Source organism: Aquarana catesbeiana, linkage group LG10, assembly GCF_042186555.1.
Source record: "Aquarana catesbeiana isolate 2022-GZ linkage group LG10, ASM4218655v1, whole genome shotgun sequence".
NCBI classification, from domain to species: domain Eukaryota; kingdom Metazoa; phylum Chordata; class Amphibia; order Anura; family Ranidae; genus Aquarana; species Aquarana catesbeiana.
The window spans coordinates 144393835-144414464 of NC_133333.1; the positions used below are offsets into that span (position 1 = coordinate 144393835).

At 41.5% G+C, this 20630-nt stretch overlaps 1 protein-coding gene across 4 annotated transcripts in view; it reads right to left on the bottom strand.

The window, feature by feature from the left end:
- PRKCG (protein kinase C gamma) overlaps positions 1 to 20630 on the bottom strand; it is an 805390-nt gene that overhangs the window by 670961 nt on the left and 113799 nt on the right. Inside the window, exon 3 of one of the 4 annotated variants that reach the window (XM_073602741.1) lies at positions 10782 to 11034. The exons of the other annotated variants lie outside the window; for them this stretch is intronic. Coding sequence (XP_073458842.1) covers positions 10782 to 10951 — 170 coding nt within the window. The 5' untranslated portion in view covers positions 10952 to 11034. The remainder of the gene's footprint in view (positions 1 to 10781; positions 11035 to 20630) is intronic. 4 annotated transcript variants of the gene reach the window in all.

The following is a 20630-nucleotide window of genomic DNA, read 5'->3' on the forward strand; positions in this document are numbered from 1 at the left end:
TTAATGTTTAAAGCATCTGAAATAATGTAATGGCATAACGAATGATCCATATTGATTTGGATCCATTTCATTTTTTGAATTAACATTTTTTATTATTAAAAAATACACTACATATGAAATGTAAGCATATTGTAATAAATATAGTAAAGTATAAACGTGAAATAAGATGATGATTCCCGCTTATTGTGTTTGGGTTAGATGTAGGTGGATCCATCAGAATCTCCGAATGGTAACATAATGAATGAATCCAACATTTATTTTGTCCCATTTGTTATATTATGATTTGGAGATTCTGATGGATCCACCTCCATCCAACCCAAACAGAGCACATAAGAAAAATAATGAATTAACATGTTGAAACAAATATAGTCAATCTTCCCAAACAGCTTCTGAAATACGAATTGATTTGGAACAACGAATATACAAAACTAATCCGAATATATGAAATGAATCCAATAATATGAAACTGAATCAGAAAACAAATCATTCTAACATGACGAATATGATGAAAGAAAATTATTATTAACTTAACGCGTTAATCCAAAACGAAACAAAAATTTTTTTTTGTCGTGCACATCTCTAATGTCTACCATTATTTTCTACTGCTACTTATTCGGAACAGTAAGAGCAAATTTTGAGGAAAACGTGTCTTGCCTGATGCCTCTGCACCACAGCCAAATCACAGTCCTTCCCATAGGACTGTTGAGGACTGGTCGGCACTGGCAGTGCTGGTCCTTTGCACCTGAAAATAGCGCTGGGGAGGGAACCGAATGGCAGACTTAGGTAAGTGTATTTTTCTTCACAAGGCAAGGTAGAATAATAGTGCAAGATGGGTTAGGAAAGGTTGGGAAGGGGGCTTAATATTTGCCTGGAAATGAGCTTGACATGCCGGAAATTATAACCTCTGAAAAAAAAAACTGTGTGGGGTCCCCCCCCAATGCATACCTTCTGGTCTGGTATGGATTTTAAGGGTAACCTCACCCCCTAAAATCCATACCAGACCCTTATCCGAGCATGTAGCCCAGCAGGTCAGGAAAGGGGGGGGCGAGCGAGTGCCCCTCCCCCTTCCTGAACTGTACCAGGCCAAATGCCCTTAACATACACCGGTCGGTGACATCGCAAGGGGGGCAGTGCCACCAGGTGACATTGCCGGGTGGCCTGGAAACATTAAGAAACAACGGCTGTGTTTGTGGCAAGCGGAGCTTTTTTTTTTTTTTTTCAGTTTCGGGGGTGGCGGCGTGATTGACAATGGATCTACATCGGGGGACAGTACTTTTATTTTTTAATAAAGGAATTGTCAAAAACGTTTGGACTATTTTGATTTAATTTTACACTTCTTTGGTGAATGAGTAGGGGTACTATGTACCCCTACTCATTCACATGGGGGGGCGGGATCTGTTAAAGGGGGCTTCCAGATTGTGATAAGCCCCCATCCACAGACCCCCCACAACCACAGCCCACGGTTGTGGGCAAGAGGCCCTTTTCCTCCATCAGCCCCCCGCACATGTTGAGGGCATGTGGCCTGGTATGGTTCAGGAGGGGGGGTCACTTGCTCATCCCCTTCCCCCGTCCTAACCTTCTGGGCTGCATGCTCAGATAAGGGTCTGGTATGGATTTTGTTTTTTGTTTTTTTTAAATTTTGGTGTGGGGCTCGCCCTACAGCTGATGAGTCATCTGTTGTCAAGTACTCGGTGGCCGGCTTCCCGGCCCGCTCCTTAGCAACCAGCTATTGGGGGGGTGGACCCCCAGGCTGTTTCTGACAAATACCGCATGTTATACCGCCAGCAAAACCCTGCTAATAAATATATTTTTTACCATCTGTTCTGTTTGTGAATTAAAGTGGAGTTCCACCCAAAAATGGAACTTCCACTTTAAGAACTGGTGACCCCCTGACATGTCACATTTGGCATGTCATTTTTTTGAGGGGGGGAGCAGGTACCCAGTTTTGACAGCCGCAGCGCTGAAAGGAAGTTCACCTCTCCCCCTTCCCTCCCTGCAATCTTCTGGGACACGTCACAGGTACCAGAAAATTGCCCGGCCATTCACAACGTGCAGCGCAGCTCGCACATGCGCAATGCGCACCTGGCTGTGAAACCACAGCCGGGCGCCCACAGCTACAATGCGGGTGCCGCGGAGAGGAGCGGGGCTTCTTGCACCTGCATCGCTGGTCCGTGGGACAGGTGAGTGTCTGTTTATTAAAAGTCAGCAGCTACACTTTTTGTAGCTGCTGACTTTTAAATGGGTGGAACTCCGCTTTAAGAGCTTATCGCATGGATTTTGACGATATTTACCGACACATTTTTCATTTTGTGGTAAATACTAGACATGTGCATTCATTTTCGTCCGAATGCATTTTCGTCCGAATTTCAGGTATTTTCGTCATCGTTTTAACAAACGATAACAAAAGTGTAGAATGCGAAGAACGAAAGATCCGACAAACAAATGCTTTATTTTCGTTTTCGTTGCTACAACAGTTCGATATAGATAGGAGATTCGACATGATGATGACAATAACAATCTGTGTCCATCAAACCTGTGGTCGAATGTGCCTAACCTTAACTCTATTAGTCCAAGATTATTCTATATAAAGAGAAAAGATTTGACATAGAGAGAAAAGATTTGACGCAGGGGAGAAAAGTTTCGACGTAGGGGAGAAAAGATAAATAAAAATAATGATGAATGTTATTGGCTGATTGTAACCAAAGAGGAGGAGCAGTAAAATGGCTAGAACTAAGTACACACATACTTTGGTTTATGGTGTCTGTTGAAAGTTCTAAGAAGATTCGACGGAGCAGGTAAACTGTACAGCGTCGTACAGTTTAGCTGCTCCGTCAAATCTTCTTTGAACATTCGACAGACACCCTAAGCCTTCAATGACAGATTCAACCTTAATTTGGATTTTCGGACTAATGCAATTTTTAACGAAAAACTAAATAGATAAAGACGAATTTCGGGAGTAACTAAATAAATGTATTCTTCGGACGAAAACGAAATTCCGAAACAAAATATTTCAGTGTGCACATGTCTAGTAAATACCGCATAATCATTATTTTTTTTGTGAAATTAACTTTATTTACCGCATGCAATAATTTATGCAAATTAGTCACGTGACCATGTTATCGCATGCGGTAAACATTAGTGAATTGACCCCAATATAATACATTTTTGCTTTTGGGTTTAATACCACTTCAACTTTATCATTAGCAGGTATGCTTTACATTAGGCCAACACCCCAGCAATCTCTATGAGGCACAGAGGTGTTGAAGAGTTTAACCCCTTCACGCCGACCGTATGCAAATTTGCATTCATGGCTTGAAGGGGTCATATCGGGAGGCATCACCCCAGTACCGTTTTTAGAGCAGACGGTTGGCTCTTTAGTGATAACAACTGATGTCTCTAAAAGCCACTTGGCTGTTATCCTAAAGGAGCGGGGGGGGGTCATGCCCCCCCTCCCGCCACCTACCGCCACTCTTCCCAAACCTCCCGTCCCACCGGTAGACCCGAGCCACCAGCCAGCACGTCCGCTGGCTGGGCTGAGACCGGAACAAAGCTGGATTCAGCTCTGACCGGGTCTCTGATGTAAAATCCCTGAAGCAACGTCACAACGTCACTTCTGGTTTACTCGGAATTTAAAAAAAAAATGACAGTATTCAGAATTGACAATTTTGGCGATCTGAATACTTTTAAGTGCAAAGAAGGGATTTGGGGTCTTTTAGACCCCCGATCCCTCCATAAAGAGTACCTGTCACCATCTATTAGCAATAAAATTGATCAGATTTTTTTTTCAAAGTTAAAAATAATAAATAAATAAATAATAAAAAAAGTTTCAATGTTAAAAATAAGAGAGCCTCCCCATCCCCGCGTGCTTGCGCAACAAAGAAAACGCATACGTAAGTCACGCCCGAAAATGTAAACGGTGTTCAAATCATACATGTGAGGTATTGCCATGATCGTCAGAGTGAGAGCAATAATTTTAGTAAAAGACCCCCTCTGTAACTCTAACCTGGTAACCATTACATTTTTTTTAAAGCATCGCCTATGGAGATTTTTATATACCATAGTTTGTCGCTATTCCTTGAGTGTGCGCAATTTCAAAGGTATCTATTTACTCTATTTACTCTGTGCAACATCATCTTTCACATTATACAAAAAATTGGGCTAACTTTACTGTTTCGTTTTTTTTTTTTTTAATTCATGAAAATGTCTTTTTTCCCCAAAAAATGCATTTGAAAGATGTCAAACACCATGTGACATAAAATATTGCAAAAATCACCATTTTATTCTCTAGGGTCTTTGCTAAAAAATATATGTATAATGTTTGGGGGGGGGGTCTAAGTAATTTTCTAGCAAGAAATACTGATTTTAACTTGTAAGCAACAAATGTCAGAAATAGGCTTAGGCGTGAAACGGTTAATGCCACTCAGAGGTCGACTGGGGTGTTTTGGAGGCTGCTGTTTGTTATTTTTTCTTAAATTCAAAGAGTGTATAACTGTGGGATTTTTAAGGCATCAACTACATAAACAAGTGTAATATATAGAGATTTTTATTTCCAAAAATCCCCAAAAACTTTAAACAACCCACTGTTCAGCTCTTTGATATATTGTATTGTTTACCAAATATACCAACACAAAATGGCAGCATTCTATCTCAACTAATAAAAACCCTGTTTCATGCAGTGGTGTGAGGATAATCCTTATGCCCTGTACACACGATCGGACATTGATCGGACATTCCGACAACAAAATCCATGGATTTTTTCTGACGGATGTTGGTTCAAACTTGTTTTGCATACACACGGTCGCACAAGGTTGTCCAAAAATCGATCGTTCTGAACGCGGTGACGTAAAACACGTATGTCGGGACTATAAACGGGGCAGTAGCCAATAACTTTTGTCTCTTACTTTATTCTGAGCATGCGTGGCACTTTGTGCGTCGGAATTGTCCACACATGGTCGGAATTTACGCGAACCGATTTTGTTGTCAGAAAATTTTATAGCCTGCTCTCAAACTTTGTGTGTCGGAAATTCCGATGGAAAAAGTCCGATGGAGGCCACACACTGTCGGAATTTCCGACAACAAGCTCCAATCGCACATATTTTGTCGGAAAGTCCGACCGTGTGTACAGGGCATTAGATTTAAGGCTGGATTCACACTATTTCCCCGCATCCAACCTGCATGTCAGGAGATTGTGACCGGCTTTCTCCGTTGCTCCTCCACCCAGAGTGGAGACACACTTTACAGGAAGTGTGTTACTGGCAGGATCACCAGGTGAAAATAAGAGAGAAAAGACTAAAAAAGAGAATGCAGCCACCCCATTTAAGGATTGATAAGCTGCAATATATTATATTTGTGTTTTGGGATTTTATACTGCATTAACTGGCATTCAGGATAAAAATATTTCAGCTTAAATTATACCAGATTATTTTTGTTTTAAGCTTATCTCTGTTAATAACAATGAATGCATTGCTTTCTACTGTAGAATTGTTTAATGAGACCTAAAAAACACTGAAACCATGCACATAGCATGTTCTTTAATAGTCATAGGTGTGAGCAGAGGGTGTGCTGGCTTCCCTCCTCTCCTCTCCCGTCAGCTGCTGCAGGGGATGTGTCAGGATGGAGAGTTGGGGAAGCAGGTGGTAAATAAATAATTTATTATTCATTTTCTAAATGAATACAGTGAGTGCTCCTGTGTCCATTCATAACTGAAGCATAGTAAACTGTTTGTGAATGACTAGGAAGCTGCTCAGCAAAGAGCACGCCCCATTCATTCACTGTCCAGTACAGCTGAGGCTGCAGAGAAAGGGACTGGGGAATCTCTGTCCTCAGTGCCTTTCTTTGTCTCAAAAGTGAGACATTATGGGTCTGTATAGATATTTCACCAAAGTCCCCCAATAGGGCTCCTAAAAACATTGTAAAAAAAATGAATAGTATTCTAAACAAGAAATTGAAAAAAATTTTAAAAAATAATAATAAAAATAAAAAACTACTGATACCGTCTACTACTCTACTGATATAGTCTACTGCTCTACTGACATTGTCCATGTTTTAATACACTTTTTTTTTTTACTTTTGTTTACATTACTTTGCAATAGTGTTTACATGTATGTATGTAAACTTTGGGGTGCACACCCTAATGCAATAGACTGTGCACACCTATGTTTATAGTACATACCAAAAAACAAAAATGCAATTAAAACATGTAGAGTTTACTTAATTCTAGCAAATTCCTGTATACACATGGCCATCGCTTAATTAATATTTCCAAGCCTTTCATTAAATTGTAAATGTCATGCCCTGAATACATGCCTTGAAACTATGAAGCACACAGACTTGTATTGTTTATTCACAATAGAAGACTGTGGAGCGATATGACTCGGAATTCACACATCTAATGCTCTGGTGGGGAGTTCCAGCCTTGAAAAATCAATAATGGAAAATGCCTAGATTTATAGCCCTGCCTGGTTATGTCAAGCAGACATTGCATGGGCAGAAAGCCTACCTTCCTGGGTTTGTTGTGAATCAGAGCTGGAAATGTCAGACCTAATTCTAACAAACAATCATTACATTCATTGACATTTTTTCATTGCTAGATGATATTTTTTTTCAGCAGCGCCTCACACCTGGAGCACTGGTGGTATGCAGAAGCGTGTGTTTGAAAACAAAAGGTAATCTATTTTGCTCATAACATCTGTACATTAGCATACTATTCATTTATTCTTTGCTATTTACTTGGTTCTTTATGGTGCTATTGCATTATCAAGATTCACCCATGACCCCTCTAATTGACCACAAGTTTACTAACTAAAGGGCCGTACACAAAAGGCCGAATATTTGGTGTCATCGGCCAGTTCTATAGAAACCGGCTGACATTAGGCCCGTCTGTATGGCAGCAGGTCCGACAGAAGCCTGTTGAAGGCTGCGACCGAAAAAGGTCTGCGGATCAGAGTTCGCAGCCAATGGCTGACACCGCTGAGAGCGGCCGGGGGGGGGGGTGTATGGTGGGGCATTCCCCTGTCAGAACACAATAGCTCAAAAAAGGATATTGCTGTACTAACATCACGAAACATTGAACGAAAAAAAAGATGAATCGCGTGTACTAGGCTAAACTCAGTTAACCCAACAATTTTGGTGTACTGACCCATAATAAATGCTAATGACCACTAATCCACAAATGTCCTGCGACCTTCATAGTGATCTAAAAAACTGTAAGTTATAGGAAACCAAAGGCAGTTATTGGCGATGAGAGAAAACAACTCATGTGCATCTAATCCTTTTACCTGGCTCCCTGCTAGACATGCTCCACCTTTATGTTTAAAATATAAAAGATATGCGCTGTCTTGGGTGTAAAAAATCAACAAAATATACTGTGACCCAACACTGAATATTTCAACATGTGATTATACCCTCATAGTAATAAAGAGCAATTAAAGCAAGTTCCACAAATCAACTGTCCATGTGTATTTATTCAAAAAAGTGTTTAAATCTTGTTCCAGAAAATAGTTATACTGTGCACCACTCCTAGTGACAGGGTAATTAATGATCAATCCATGTTCCAAATATAAAAGATTAAATGTGCCTCTTACCAGATCCCCATGATCTTTAAATTATAGGAGATTATGATACGCATGAGGTGAACAGATGTATGGACTTATCCAATGTATATTCCGACCTCCGCGATGGATGGATCAAACAGCCTGCTGATCATCTTCCCAGCCTATAGCACACTTCGATCTGGACTCACTCTGAAGTGTGCTAGGCTGGGAGCACAATTTTTCACTTCCTCATATTCAAGGAGTAGTAAAAGTGCACCAGTCTTTATTAGTATTTAGTGCAAGATTTTCTTTTATATTATGCTCCACCTTTAGTAATTCTTTTGGGTATTTTAAGAAATGTGAAGTCTGCCTTACACTATAATGAATGCATATATCAGATCCTGACTTCGGCCTTTCTCCTTACCTCTATTTTAAACATATACTTAATGGAAGAATGATCTATCCCAATGGTGAATAATAAACGTAACAGATATTTTCTGTTGCATACAAAATTTTATGCGACAATTCAGCAGTTTTCCTTCTTATCTAGGCATTCCTCACTTAACCTCTAAATGATATCCTTATTGGTAGAGATGCTTCCAGTAGGTTAAATAGAGTCAAATTGTGTAGGCCCAGGACACCCAATGGTATCACTGCTATGATACCACCAATGCTGGGACTCTTTGTGACATTACACGATACTCCAGCAGAAGTTTGTATGGCACATGGGCTAGGAGGAGATGGTTCCACTTTTTGCAGTACAAAGGAAAAGGTTTTCGTGCAGATTTTACATGAAAATCTTGGAAAGAAGATAATATTGAGTAAAGTTGGCCATAGACAAAAAAATTGTTGGGTGGGGGGGGGGCCAGCAGGACCACCCACTGAGCGAATTTTAGCCAGATCATCAGGACCTGGCCAAAATTTGTTGAGTACGTGAAAAGCTTAACTCTTGGGTGGAGGACTGGGGCAAGAGGTGGGCAGGAGGGCAGCTGCCCCAGATGCATTGGTGGGGGGAGGCCCACTCAACGCACACTATACATTGGTGGCTAGCAAGTGCAACCAGCGGCTCGTGGCTTCATGTCCTGCCCTGACAGCTACTGCTCTTATACCATGCTCCAATATGCCCACTCTCCCATTCGCCTACAGCTGACATGAAAAATGATCTGTGCATGTACAACTATCTTCTAGCTGCTAGAAAAGCAAGTGATTGGGTACACTTGCAGCGCACACTCCATGCCAACTGTGGGATGCCAGAGCAAGTGAGCGGACAGTGGCCGCAGGGTGGTACACCCTTTCTACATCATGCATTAGAAGTTGGGAGGGGGCAATTCGTAATCTTTGAAATGGCCGCTGGTCGAACCTATCCTTGTACTCCTTAGTGTATGAGTGCTTTTTTAGCTCTGTAGTTAAAGTAGACCTAAACTTAAAGTTTAGCACTTGTTTAAACAATTAGGAAGACAATTAGTGTGGGGAGGGGGTTGCAATTAGCCTAAAAATGTACCAGTCTAATGAAAAAAGGAGACCCCCCACGACACTCTAATTTAGGGCCATGTGGATGATTTCCAACTCTAACTCATGTGGCATGCAAGTCAAAAAATCTGCTTGTTATGGTAGAAAAGTAAGCTCTTTCTGACTGTAATACCTGAAACCATATTGTATAAAATGGAGCTACATTTCGAGTTCAACTTCTCTTTAATGCACTGTCCATTATTTGCAGATGGTACTCGAATTCCATTGCTTTCAAATATCAAGCCGTGCACGGCCAGACCTAGCGTGCTTTGTTATCATTTCGAATAATGAACAGATCATCACCCATAATAAGGCTATTGGCATATGATGAATAACTTAGCTTTTGTAAATGGAAGCCTGTTTGAGCTCAATAAAACAGAATGCTTTAATATAAAAGAAAGCTATACAAGCAGGAACAAAGTGATCACTACTGTGTAAATAATATTACAGCTTTGCATATAGTTCTCATTTATAATGCATACGCTTCTTGTTTATTTTACTTTGCGACAGCTATACTGCGCTGTCAGAGAATGCCAGCAGTGGGATTATGGTATAACTGTGCTGTACAATTTGTCTTTTAAAATCCTGAAAAAAATGTCTATTGAGCTTAGATACAGTGCAGTGCAAGGAGCAACGATGATTAATAAAAGACAATAAACTATAACAATAGATCATCTTTTATTAGTTCACTGCTGTGAGAACAATGAAAGGTGATCTGTGATTGGACTATTTATATTAAGACTAATAATCTGTGTATATATAGGTAAAAAAAAAAAAAAAAAACATTGCTATCTATGCTGGAAAGGATTGTTGATTCCAATAAAGGAGGGGATCCTTTATCTACCAGAGAAGCTGGTGTAGCTGATGCAAGTGACATAACATGTTGCTTTCTACGGAACTCAATAACTATTCCACTACTTTTCACTTTCATCAAAGTAAGCACCTGTCTGAGAAGCATTTAAAAGAAGCTACCCGTACCTAGCTCAGAAGGTACAGTACATGATAGCTATGGGGCATTACAGCACATGTGGGGCATCACTGCAATTGAGGTGACTAGTAAGCAGCCTGGGAGAAGATGGCAGCTTCCATCAACTGCTTCTTAGACAGCAATTTAGCTTTATTATGTGTTCCCTTGAACTGATCCTAAGTTCTTCAAATGTATAGATGAGAGACAGCGCTCCTTACATTGTGCTCCTTTGCAGACTATTAACTGCACATCTCAATTCTTCCTGCCCACGGTGGTTCGCTTCAGCTTTATCTGTCTATACAATTGATTTAAACACAGCATGAAGGCTTCTGGAATTCGGATTAGTAACTAAATTATACAGCACTGATCCATGCAACGCTATGCCACTGCTGGTCTTCAGCAACAAAGTGTGATAACCTATGGCAGCCAACAAGAATCCATATTTAAAGGAACTTTGGTAAACAGAAATTTATTGATCATTATTGCTCTTTTCATTCCTTTACTTGGGGTCTGATGCATGACAATTGTACTGATGAGAACATTCTTTGCTGCTCATGCCAACCAGAAGCCTTGTTTCACACTTGGACCCGGGCTGCATCAAAAAGAGTTGGAAGCTCACTGGTTGCCACGAGCAACAAGAAATTTTTCTTACAGCAGACTTCTCATCCATCAACCCCTTAGACTGAAAGCTAGAACAGTTTTCACAAAGCACCACGATGCCCTGCTAGTGAATAATCGCACAGCTTTAAAAGTTGACAGAAGAAGGAACTTACCAAATGAAATCCGTGCAGTGGCTGCAGAAGGTCGGCTGCTTAAAGAATCTGGCCGTGAACTTGTGACTCTTGACCTCGTGCACTAGTTTTTGTCTGAGAGCTCCTCTGCGACAGAAGAGAGGCTTGACAAAAGGCTGCTCCACGTCGGTGCCAGCGCACACCTGAGCCATCTTGTCCAGTTCTTTAGTGCTACGACCCTGCGTGAGATTTCCAGATTCAACAAATGGAGAAAGCGAGCCTAGAACGTGAACACCTGGCAGAGAGAAAGCCAGAGGCAGCTCTTTAGATGGATGTGAAAGTGAGCAATGACAGAGGAGAGGGCTGTAGTTAGCTGTGACTCCCTCTCAGATGCTACTTGCGTTAACTGTAGGGCAGGCAGCACACACTAGAATAACGTGTGTATGCCGAGACAGACACTGGAGACTGCTATCTTAAGGAGCCTGAGAAATAGAAAAAAGGGCAGTTCTTGAACATATCCTTCAAAAGGAGGGACTTTTCTGTGTCTATTAAAGCAGAACAGGAGGAGTTTTCCCTTTTAAAGGAATAGATGATGAATAGGAATGGAAGGTTATATAATAGTTAAATGCAGAGCGATACTGAAGAATTCAGTTAATTGATAATTTTGCTTTAATCTGTTTTACCCTAATTGTGTTGCGTACTACAGAAACACAAGTGTGCCATCTGTTTTTGAATGACAGGAATCCTGGTCATTTCTGAATTTGGAATCGATCGCATGTATTATAGGCATTACATTTTTTATATCAAGTTAGCATGCCAAAAATAGCATGCTTGGCAACGCTCCCTGATTTTTCCGGAAGAGATCTGTAGCTTCCAATGTAAAAAATGAAGGAACGAACGTGTTACCTCTAAGCAGCAGAATCTACCTTTCACTATTTTAGCAAAGCAGGAAATTAAGTAATCAAAGAGTAATAAAGAAAAGATCAACAATTACATACAGTAGCTCACAAAAGTGAGTACATCCCTCCCATTTTTTGTAAATATTTTATTATATCTTTTCATCTGACATATTTTTATTATGAATGCTGCTGCTAGACTAATACACGTCACTAACAGATCCATGACTGCTGCATCTCTCTGCCAATCCCTTCACTGGCTTCCCCTACCCCACTGTATAAAATTCAGAATGCTAACCACAACATACAAGGCTATCCACAACATCGCCCCCAGCTACATCACCAACTTCATCTGCAGATATCGCCCAAATCGTCCTATCTGCTCCTCCCAGGACCTCCTGCTCTCTAGCTCCCTTGTTAGCTCCTCCCATGCTTGCATTCACGACTTCTCCAGAGCCTCTACCATCCCCTGGAACTCCCTGCCCTGGTATGTCCGATCAGCCTCTAACCTGTCCACCTTTAGGGGATCCCTGAAAATTCACTTATTCAAGGAAGCCTATCCCACACCCACCTAATAACTGTCCCCGAGCCACCCCCATCAAATCATTCCCTGCATCTATTACCTTTTGTACCACCACCCTCTCCCTTTAGAATGTAAGCTCTACGAGCAGGGCCCTCCTGTCCCTTCTGTATTGAACTGTACTGTAAATGTGCTGTCCCCCCTCTACATTATAAAGCACTGTGTAAACTGTTGGCGCTATATAAATCGTGTATGATATTAATATAATAATAATAATAACGTGACAACACTTAAGAAATTACACTTTGCTACAATGTAAGGTAGTTAGTATACAGCTTGTATAATGCCCCGTACACACGGTCGGATTTTCCGACGGAAAATGTGTGATAGGACCTTGTTATGGGAAATTACGACCGTGTGTAGGCTCCATCACACATTTTCCATCGGATTTTCCGACACAAAGTTTGAGAGCAGGCTATAAAATTTTCCGACAACAAAATCCGTTGTCAGAATTTCCGATCGTGTGTACACAAATCCGACGCACAAAGTGGCACGCATGCCTAGAATAAATAAAGAGATGAAAGCTATTGGCTACTGCCCCGTTTATAGTCCCGACATACGTGTTTTACGTCACCGCGTTCAGAATGATTGGATTTTCCGACAACTTTGTGTGACCGTGTGTATGCAAGGCAAGTTTGAGCCAACATCCGTCGGAAAAAATCCTAGGATTTTGTTGTCGGAATGTCCGATCAATGTCCGACCGCGTGTACGGGGCATAACAGTGTAAATTTGCTGTCCCCTCAAAATAACTCAACACACAGCCATTAATGTCTAAACCGCTGGCAACAAAAGTGAGTACACCCCTAAGTGAAAATGTCCAAATTGGGCCCAAAGTGTCAATATTTTGTGTGGCCACCATTATTTTCCAGCACCTCCGTAGCCTCCCTGGCGGTTTTCCCGAGTGTGGCTCGGGGTTAAAATTCAGGACCATTAGCGGTAACCCCGAGCCACACTCGGGATTACATCGCAGGATCCTGGTGTGGCTTTACTTACCTTGTCCCCGGGATCCTGCGATGTCCACCGCTGTGTCTGCGGGCTCCGTCCTCCTCCGAAGCCTCTCCGTGCCAGGCACCGTTCCCTGCGAGCGGCGCGACGCACGGGGGCGGAGCCTGGCGGCAAATTCAAAAAATTGTAAAAACATAACACATACAGTACTGTAATCTTACAGATTACAGTACTGTATGAAATTATTTCACATCCTTTTTGTCCCCAGTGCTTTGTCCTATGCCCTGCTTGCAGTTTTATGTTATATATACTGTTCTTTCTGCCTGGAAACTGGAGATTGTCCATAGCAACCAAAAAGTGTCCCTTTACATCAAAAGTGGCTTTAGGCCAGCTAGAAAACAGCGATGGTAAATTAGAACACTTGCAGAATTGAGCGATAGTGAATCGTGGGGAAATTTATTTTGTTATTATTATTTATTTTTTTTTAATTATTTATTTTTATTTATTATATTATAATATATGTTTTTGTGTTTCAAACTTTATCATACCCGGGATATCTACTAGACTCTTGTTTGGACAGATTTAAGTGTGTTATTGTTAAGAATTACAGACCTACAATATAAAACGCCAAATTTCCATGCAAAATAATTGTACCGCTTTCAGCACCTAAAATTCTAAATAATCATACCGCCAGGGAGGTTAACCCTCTTGGGCATGGAGTTCACCAGAGCTTCACAGGTGCCACTGAAGTCCTCTTTCACTCCTCCATGACCACATCACGGAGCTGGTGGATGTTAGAGACCTTGCACTCCTCCACCGTCCATTTGAAGATGCCCCACAGATGCTCAATAGGGTTTAGGTCCGGAGACATGCTTGGCTAGTCCATCACCTTTACCCTCATCTTCTTTAGCAAGGCAGTGGTGGTGTGTTTGGGGTCGTTATCATGTTGGAATACTGTCCTGAGGCCCAATCTCCCAGCTCTGCTTCAGTATGTCACAGTACATGTTGGCATTCATGGTTCCCTCAATGAACTGTAGCTCCCCAGTGCCAAAAAGCACTCATGCAGCCCCAGACCATGACACTCCCACCACCATGCTTGACTGTAGGCAAGACACACTTGTCTTTGTACTCCTCACCTGGTTGCCACCGCACACGCTTCACACCATGTGCACCAGATACGTTTATGTTGGTCTCATCAGACCACGGGACATGGTTCCAGTAATCCATGTGCTTAGTCTGCTTGTCTTCAGCTCACCGTTTGCAGGCTTTTTTGTGTGCATCATCTTTAAAAGAGGCTTCCTTCTGGGAAGACAGCCATGCAGACCAATTTGATGCAGTTTGCGGCGTATGGTCTGAGCACTGACAGGCTGACCCCCCACCCCTTCAATCTCTGCAGCAATGCTGGCAGCACTCATACGTCTATTTCCCAAAGACATGGACATGGATATGATGCTGAGCACGTGCACTCAACTTCTTTGGTCGACTATGGTAAGATCTGTTCTGAGTAGAACCTGCCCTGTTAAACCGCTGTATGGTCTTAGCCACCGTGCTGCAGCTCAGTTTCAGGGTATTGGAAATCTTCTTATAGCCTAGGCCATCTTTATGTAGAGCAGCAATTCTTTTTTCAAATCCTCAGAGAGTTCTTTACCATGAGGTGCCATGTTGAACTTCCAGTGACCAGTATGAGAAAGTGAAAGCGATAACACCAAATTTAACACACCTGCTCCCCATTCACACCTGAGTTCTTGTAACACTAATGAGTCACATGATACCAGGAGGGAAAATGGCTAATTGGGCTCAATTTGGACATTTTCACTTAGGGGTGTACTCACTTTTGTTGCCAGCGGTTTAGACATTAATGGCTGTGTGTTGAGTTATTTTGAGGGGACAGCAAATTTACACTGTTATACAAGCTGTACACTCACTACTTTACATTGTAGGAAAGTGTCATTTCTTCAGTGTTGTCACATGAAAAGATATAATAAAATATTTACAAAAATGTGAGGGGTGTACTCACTTTTGTGAGATACTGTATATGAATACCTGATTGTTATATACCAGAACCAGCTGCCTTAAATGTTTCTGTTATTTGTACGGAAAATTCAATACAAATTCTTTAATGATTAAAAAAAGACATATATGATGCAGTCTGGCACTGGCATTAACAAAGCAGTCTGTAACTTCACCTTTTTACATGTTGATTCTGCTGCTATTTTTTTAGTTTCTATCCAGCAAAAGTGGCAGCTAGTTAAGACAAACTTCTGTCCGGGAAAAGGGCAGTTAGAGGGGTTGATTTACTAAAGGCAAATAGACTATGCACTTTGAAAAGTGCAGTTGCTCTCCGAAAGTGCAGTTGCTCCAGAGCTTAGTAAATGAGCAGAAACTCTGCTGACTTCCATCATCCAATCATGTGCAAGCAAAAATTTTTTTTTTTTTCATTTTCCTTGCACGTGATTGGGTAATCTTTGCAAATTGAAGCCTTACCCCATTTACTAAGCTCTGGAGCAACTGCACTTGCAGAGAGAAACTGTGTTTTGCAAAGTGCACATTTGACTTTAGTAAATCGACTCCTAGGGGTCCAAACAGATCATTTAACACTGACAGAGGTGCTTATAATGATCAGCTTTTATTCAATGATATGAAACTTTTATTCCAAAAGGGGAAAAAAATGTTGCTGTAACGGCTTAAAAAGTATTAGCTGAAATTCGACTTTAATTTGTTAGTGAATTAAAGAGGAGTTCCACCCCCACCCCTCCCCAGCAAAAAATTTAAAGTCAGCAGCTACACATACTGTTGCTGCTGACTTTTAATATTAGGACACTTACCTGTCCTGGAAACCAGCAATGTCGGCACCCCAACCGATGTTTCCATCGGCTCTTGGGTGCGGCCGCCACCATTCGCAGTAAGGGAAACTGGGCCTTTCAGCTTTACATTTGGTTCTCTACTGCGCATGCGCAAAGCGTGCTGCACTTTCTGAATGGCCTGGCAAAGGGGGAAGGAGAAGGGGGGCGAACGTCCAAGTGCTCTCGCCGTGACAAAATCTCTCTGATGGGAAGGGTACCTGTCAAAAACAGGTACCCACTCCCCCCCAGAAAGGTACCAAATGTGGCACCAGAGGGGGAGGAGGAGACTGATAAGTGGAGCTTCCACTTTTTGGTGGAACTCAGCTTTAACCACTTCAGCTCCAGAAGGTTTACCCCCCTTCATGACCAGACCATTTTTTGCGATACAGCACTGCATTACTTTAACTGACTATTGCGCGGTTGTGCGATGTTGTACCCAAATAAAATTGATGTCCTTTTTTCCCCACAAGTAGAGCTTTCTTTTGGTGGTATTTGATCACCTCTGCAGTTTTTATTTTTTGTGCTATAAACAAAAAAAGACCAACAATTTTGAAAAAAAAAAAAAACCTATATTTTTTACTTTCTGCTATAAAACATATCCAATAAAAAATTGTAAAAAATCTTATTTCTTCATCAATTTAGGCCAATATGTATTTTGCTACATTTTTTTTTTAAATCACAATAAGCGTATATTGATTGGTTTGTTCAAAAGTTATAGCATCTACAAACTATGGTATATATTTATGGAATTTTTGTTCTCTTTACTACTAATGCTGGTGATCAGCGATTTATAGCGGGACTGCGACATTGCAGTGGACACTAAGTGACACTTTTTGGGAACCAGTGACACCAATACAGTGATCAGTGTTAAAAATATGCTGGGAAGGGGTTAAACATGAGGGGCGATCAAAGGGTAACTGAGTGCCTAAAATGTGCTTGCTTACTGTGGGGGAGGTGCTTGCACTAAGGGAAGGCAGAGATCCGTGTTCCTGCTTTTCAGAAACACAGGATCACTACCTTCACTACTGAAAGATTGATGGTCTGCTTTGTTTACATAGGCAGACTGCTGTTTCTTTCCCAAACGTTTGGTTGTTCCGGGCGGACATGAAGTCCGCTGGACCCGCTGATTAGACACAGCGGGAGCCAATCACAATGGGAGCAGGTCGCTGGCAGCGCGCATGCACCCTAGACCCAGAAGTGTCAGATCACGTGCTAGGTACGTGGTCTGGCATAGAGAAAAAATGGCGTGGGGTCCCGCTCAAAATCCATACCAGACCCTCATCCGAGCTTCCCCCCCCTCCTGAACTATACCAGGCTGCATGCACTCAACATTGTGGGATCGGTACTTTGAGGCGGGGGGGGGCTCTGCGCCTCACCACCTCAAAGCACTTTGTCCCCAAGTTGATGGGGACATGGGCCTCTTCCCGACAACCCTTGCCCGGTGGTTTTTGGGGTCTGCGGGCGGGGGGCTGATCGGAATCTGGATGCCCCCTTTAACAAGGGGGCCCCCAAATCCCACCCCCCCATGTGTATGAGGTACATTGTACCCCTACCCATTCACCAAAAAAAAAGTAGTGTAGTGTGAAGAAATACAGTAGACAGTTTTTGACAAGACTTTATTAAAAATATCTTCTTCTTCCCCGCTTCTTCCGCCGGTCTTCCTCCATCTTCTCCCACATCTTCATCCTCCAGGCTTCTCCTGCTTCTTCTTCCGCTCTTCTTCTTCCTTCTGTCTTCTTTGTCTGGTGTTTTTTTTCCTCTGCCGCCACCGACCCTCCTCTGATGCTGCGTCCCGCTCCCGTCGCCGACCCACCTCTGATGCTGCGTCCCGCTGATGTGTCCACGCCAATGTCAAGCATTTCTTAGATAACGATGGGGGCATGGCCATTGGATTACGTCATTCGAAGGCCCCGCCCCTGTGATGTCACCACCCGGGGCATGATGGGTCTGCAACGTCACAGGAGGTGGGGCATCCGGATGATGTAATCCGATGGCCATGCCCCCATCAATATCTAAGAGATGCTTGACATCGGTGTGGACAGATCAGCGGGACGCAGCATCAGAGGAGGGTCATTGGCGGCAGAGGAAGAAGAACACCAGACAAAGAATACGAGCGGAAGAAGCAGGAGAAGCCCAGAGGACGAAGATGCGGGAGAAGATGGGGGATTATATCAAGTTTTGGTTGTTTTTTGAATCTCTACTAGATAAATGGCATCTGGAATTCAATTATTGTATGTGTGCTAAACAAACAATACCATACCATCAAACTTTTTTGATTTTTGACAAAGATGTATTCTTGCCACATCCCTAACTATAATTTTCATCATTCATATGAACAAGAACAGCCATATATTTTTTGCCCAGCTACCCAAAATAGAAAGGACATGGTTTTTTGCAATTCCGGACACAGCAATACACTCAGGTTAAAAAAAAAAAAAAATACTCAATGTTAGATGGATTTGAAAAAAAGAACTTAAACAAAAGGTTTCCCTTTTTTAAAATAACAATATTGCCTATATCACTTAAAGTGTTACTAAACCCCGGAGCTGTATTCACTATATCTGGTCTCCCACAGTACACAGAACGTGGAAATGCCATTATTTTAGTAATTATAAACTGCTAAATACCTTTTCTCATCAGCAGTATATAGCAGTCTTCTGAGTTCTATCAGTGTCTGGTTAAAGCTTGTAGGAGGAGTTTTCATTCTTCTCTGACTGTCCTATGAGGCTGCATGACCCCTGACAGTGCTGATTGGCCCTGTGCTGATTACATGCGCCCTCCCAAGAAACAAAAGCCTCTCTAGCAATACACACCAAACTGAGCATATGCAAAATTACCCCAAAGGCTCTGTACTATCAGGAGATGGATTGGGGATAGTGGAAGAAGGGGAGGATTAGAGAAGACATGATCAAACAGCCTTTTTATACAATGCTGATGATTAACCCCTTAGGTTCCACAGTGAGTATAACAAGCATGCTTTACTGCATATACAGACTGATTTTACTGTTGTGGGATAAGTAACACTTTAAATTCCATTACTCTCCTTGAGTGGATAAGAAATTTAAACAACCAACAGTAAGCAATCTACTGTACAGTCATATCTTTGTATCTTATACACAAATACATTTAGTGAATCCTTATGAATTCAAATGTAGTTCAGTGTCAACTTAGCAAATGTATTATACTCTGATGATATTGGAATAAAATGAAAAGATAATTTGTCTTTGGCGAAATCTTACATGAAGGTTAGCATAAAACCAGCTCTGGGAAATAGTGAGACTAGCTCTGTACTGGCATGCCGCATAGGTTTATGTTTATATGGTAACTAAATGGTCAAAATACAGTTCTATGGAAGCTGCATAAACTCCAAATGTCTCAGTCTCCATAGTGACCAGGAGCTGCATACAGATACATCGTTTTGTCTCTGTCATTGGATTAGCCCTGCTGATTGGCTGCCAGCAATGTCACTTGAATGATGTGCACTCACAAACAACTCATATCTGCTGGTAGAAATACAAGGTGTCATTGGAAACTAGCTTGCACCACTTATACTATTCTCCATATGACCATTTCTGCAGCATTTGCAATGCTGCATAATGTGATACACAAAGCAATTTATTATGTATGCGACTGTGATTGAATATTAACCCTCATCATCCTCAATAAGCGAAAACACAAACTGTATCCTGACCTTTTTCATTACAATACTGTGTCTTTATCATTCATAGCAGATTCACACAAGCTGAAGAAGCACCCTGATCTTTCCCATGGTGTGCAATCAAGTCAAAATCGCAAAGCTGTTTTCAAGCAATTATAACAGCATACCTTTCCATGTTGATTTTCAGACTGATACCCAGATACACACACACTCACATTCCTGGGAAAAAGTAAGTATATCCCATGGAAATTGTTGACTTTTTCTACATATCTGAACAGGCTATCTATCTTGATTCAAACAATGCTTACAGATAAAACGTGTTATACTTGGTTTAATGACCCACAAAATTGACATAGTATATTCATTCTCGTAATCTAAATTAACACCTTCACGACCGAGGGTAAAACAAACCTGGACTCCCAGACACAATTTTATAACTTTGACATGTGTTAGTAAAACTGCACATATAATTGATATTTTGTGTATCCAGGTGGATTATGCCTTTTATTTTTTTCAGAACAAATTGGGCTTTTACTTGATGGTAAATGGTAACAGATATCTCCTGATTTTTATTTATTTTTTATTATCAAAGGAAAACTGTCCCAAAATAGTAAAAAAAGAACTACCATTTCTTTTTTAAATTTAGCTGTATTTTTCTTGTTATTACCATAACTTACCACCAAAGAACAACCCAAAATAAATTCTCCTATTCCTAACGATCACAGTGATATCACATATATATGTGTACATAGAAACCAATCAGCATCCAGGTTTTATTGTTAAAGCTTAATTGAACAAGCTCAAGTTAGAAGCTGATTGGCTACCATACAGAGCTGCATCAGATTTTGCACTCAACCCCACTGACACTTTAGCCAGCATTAACACCTGAGCGTTTTCAGCTTGTAAAATGCCCGAAAAAACACCCCACAAGTAAAATACGATTCATATCAATGGCACCTGTTCCCCTCT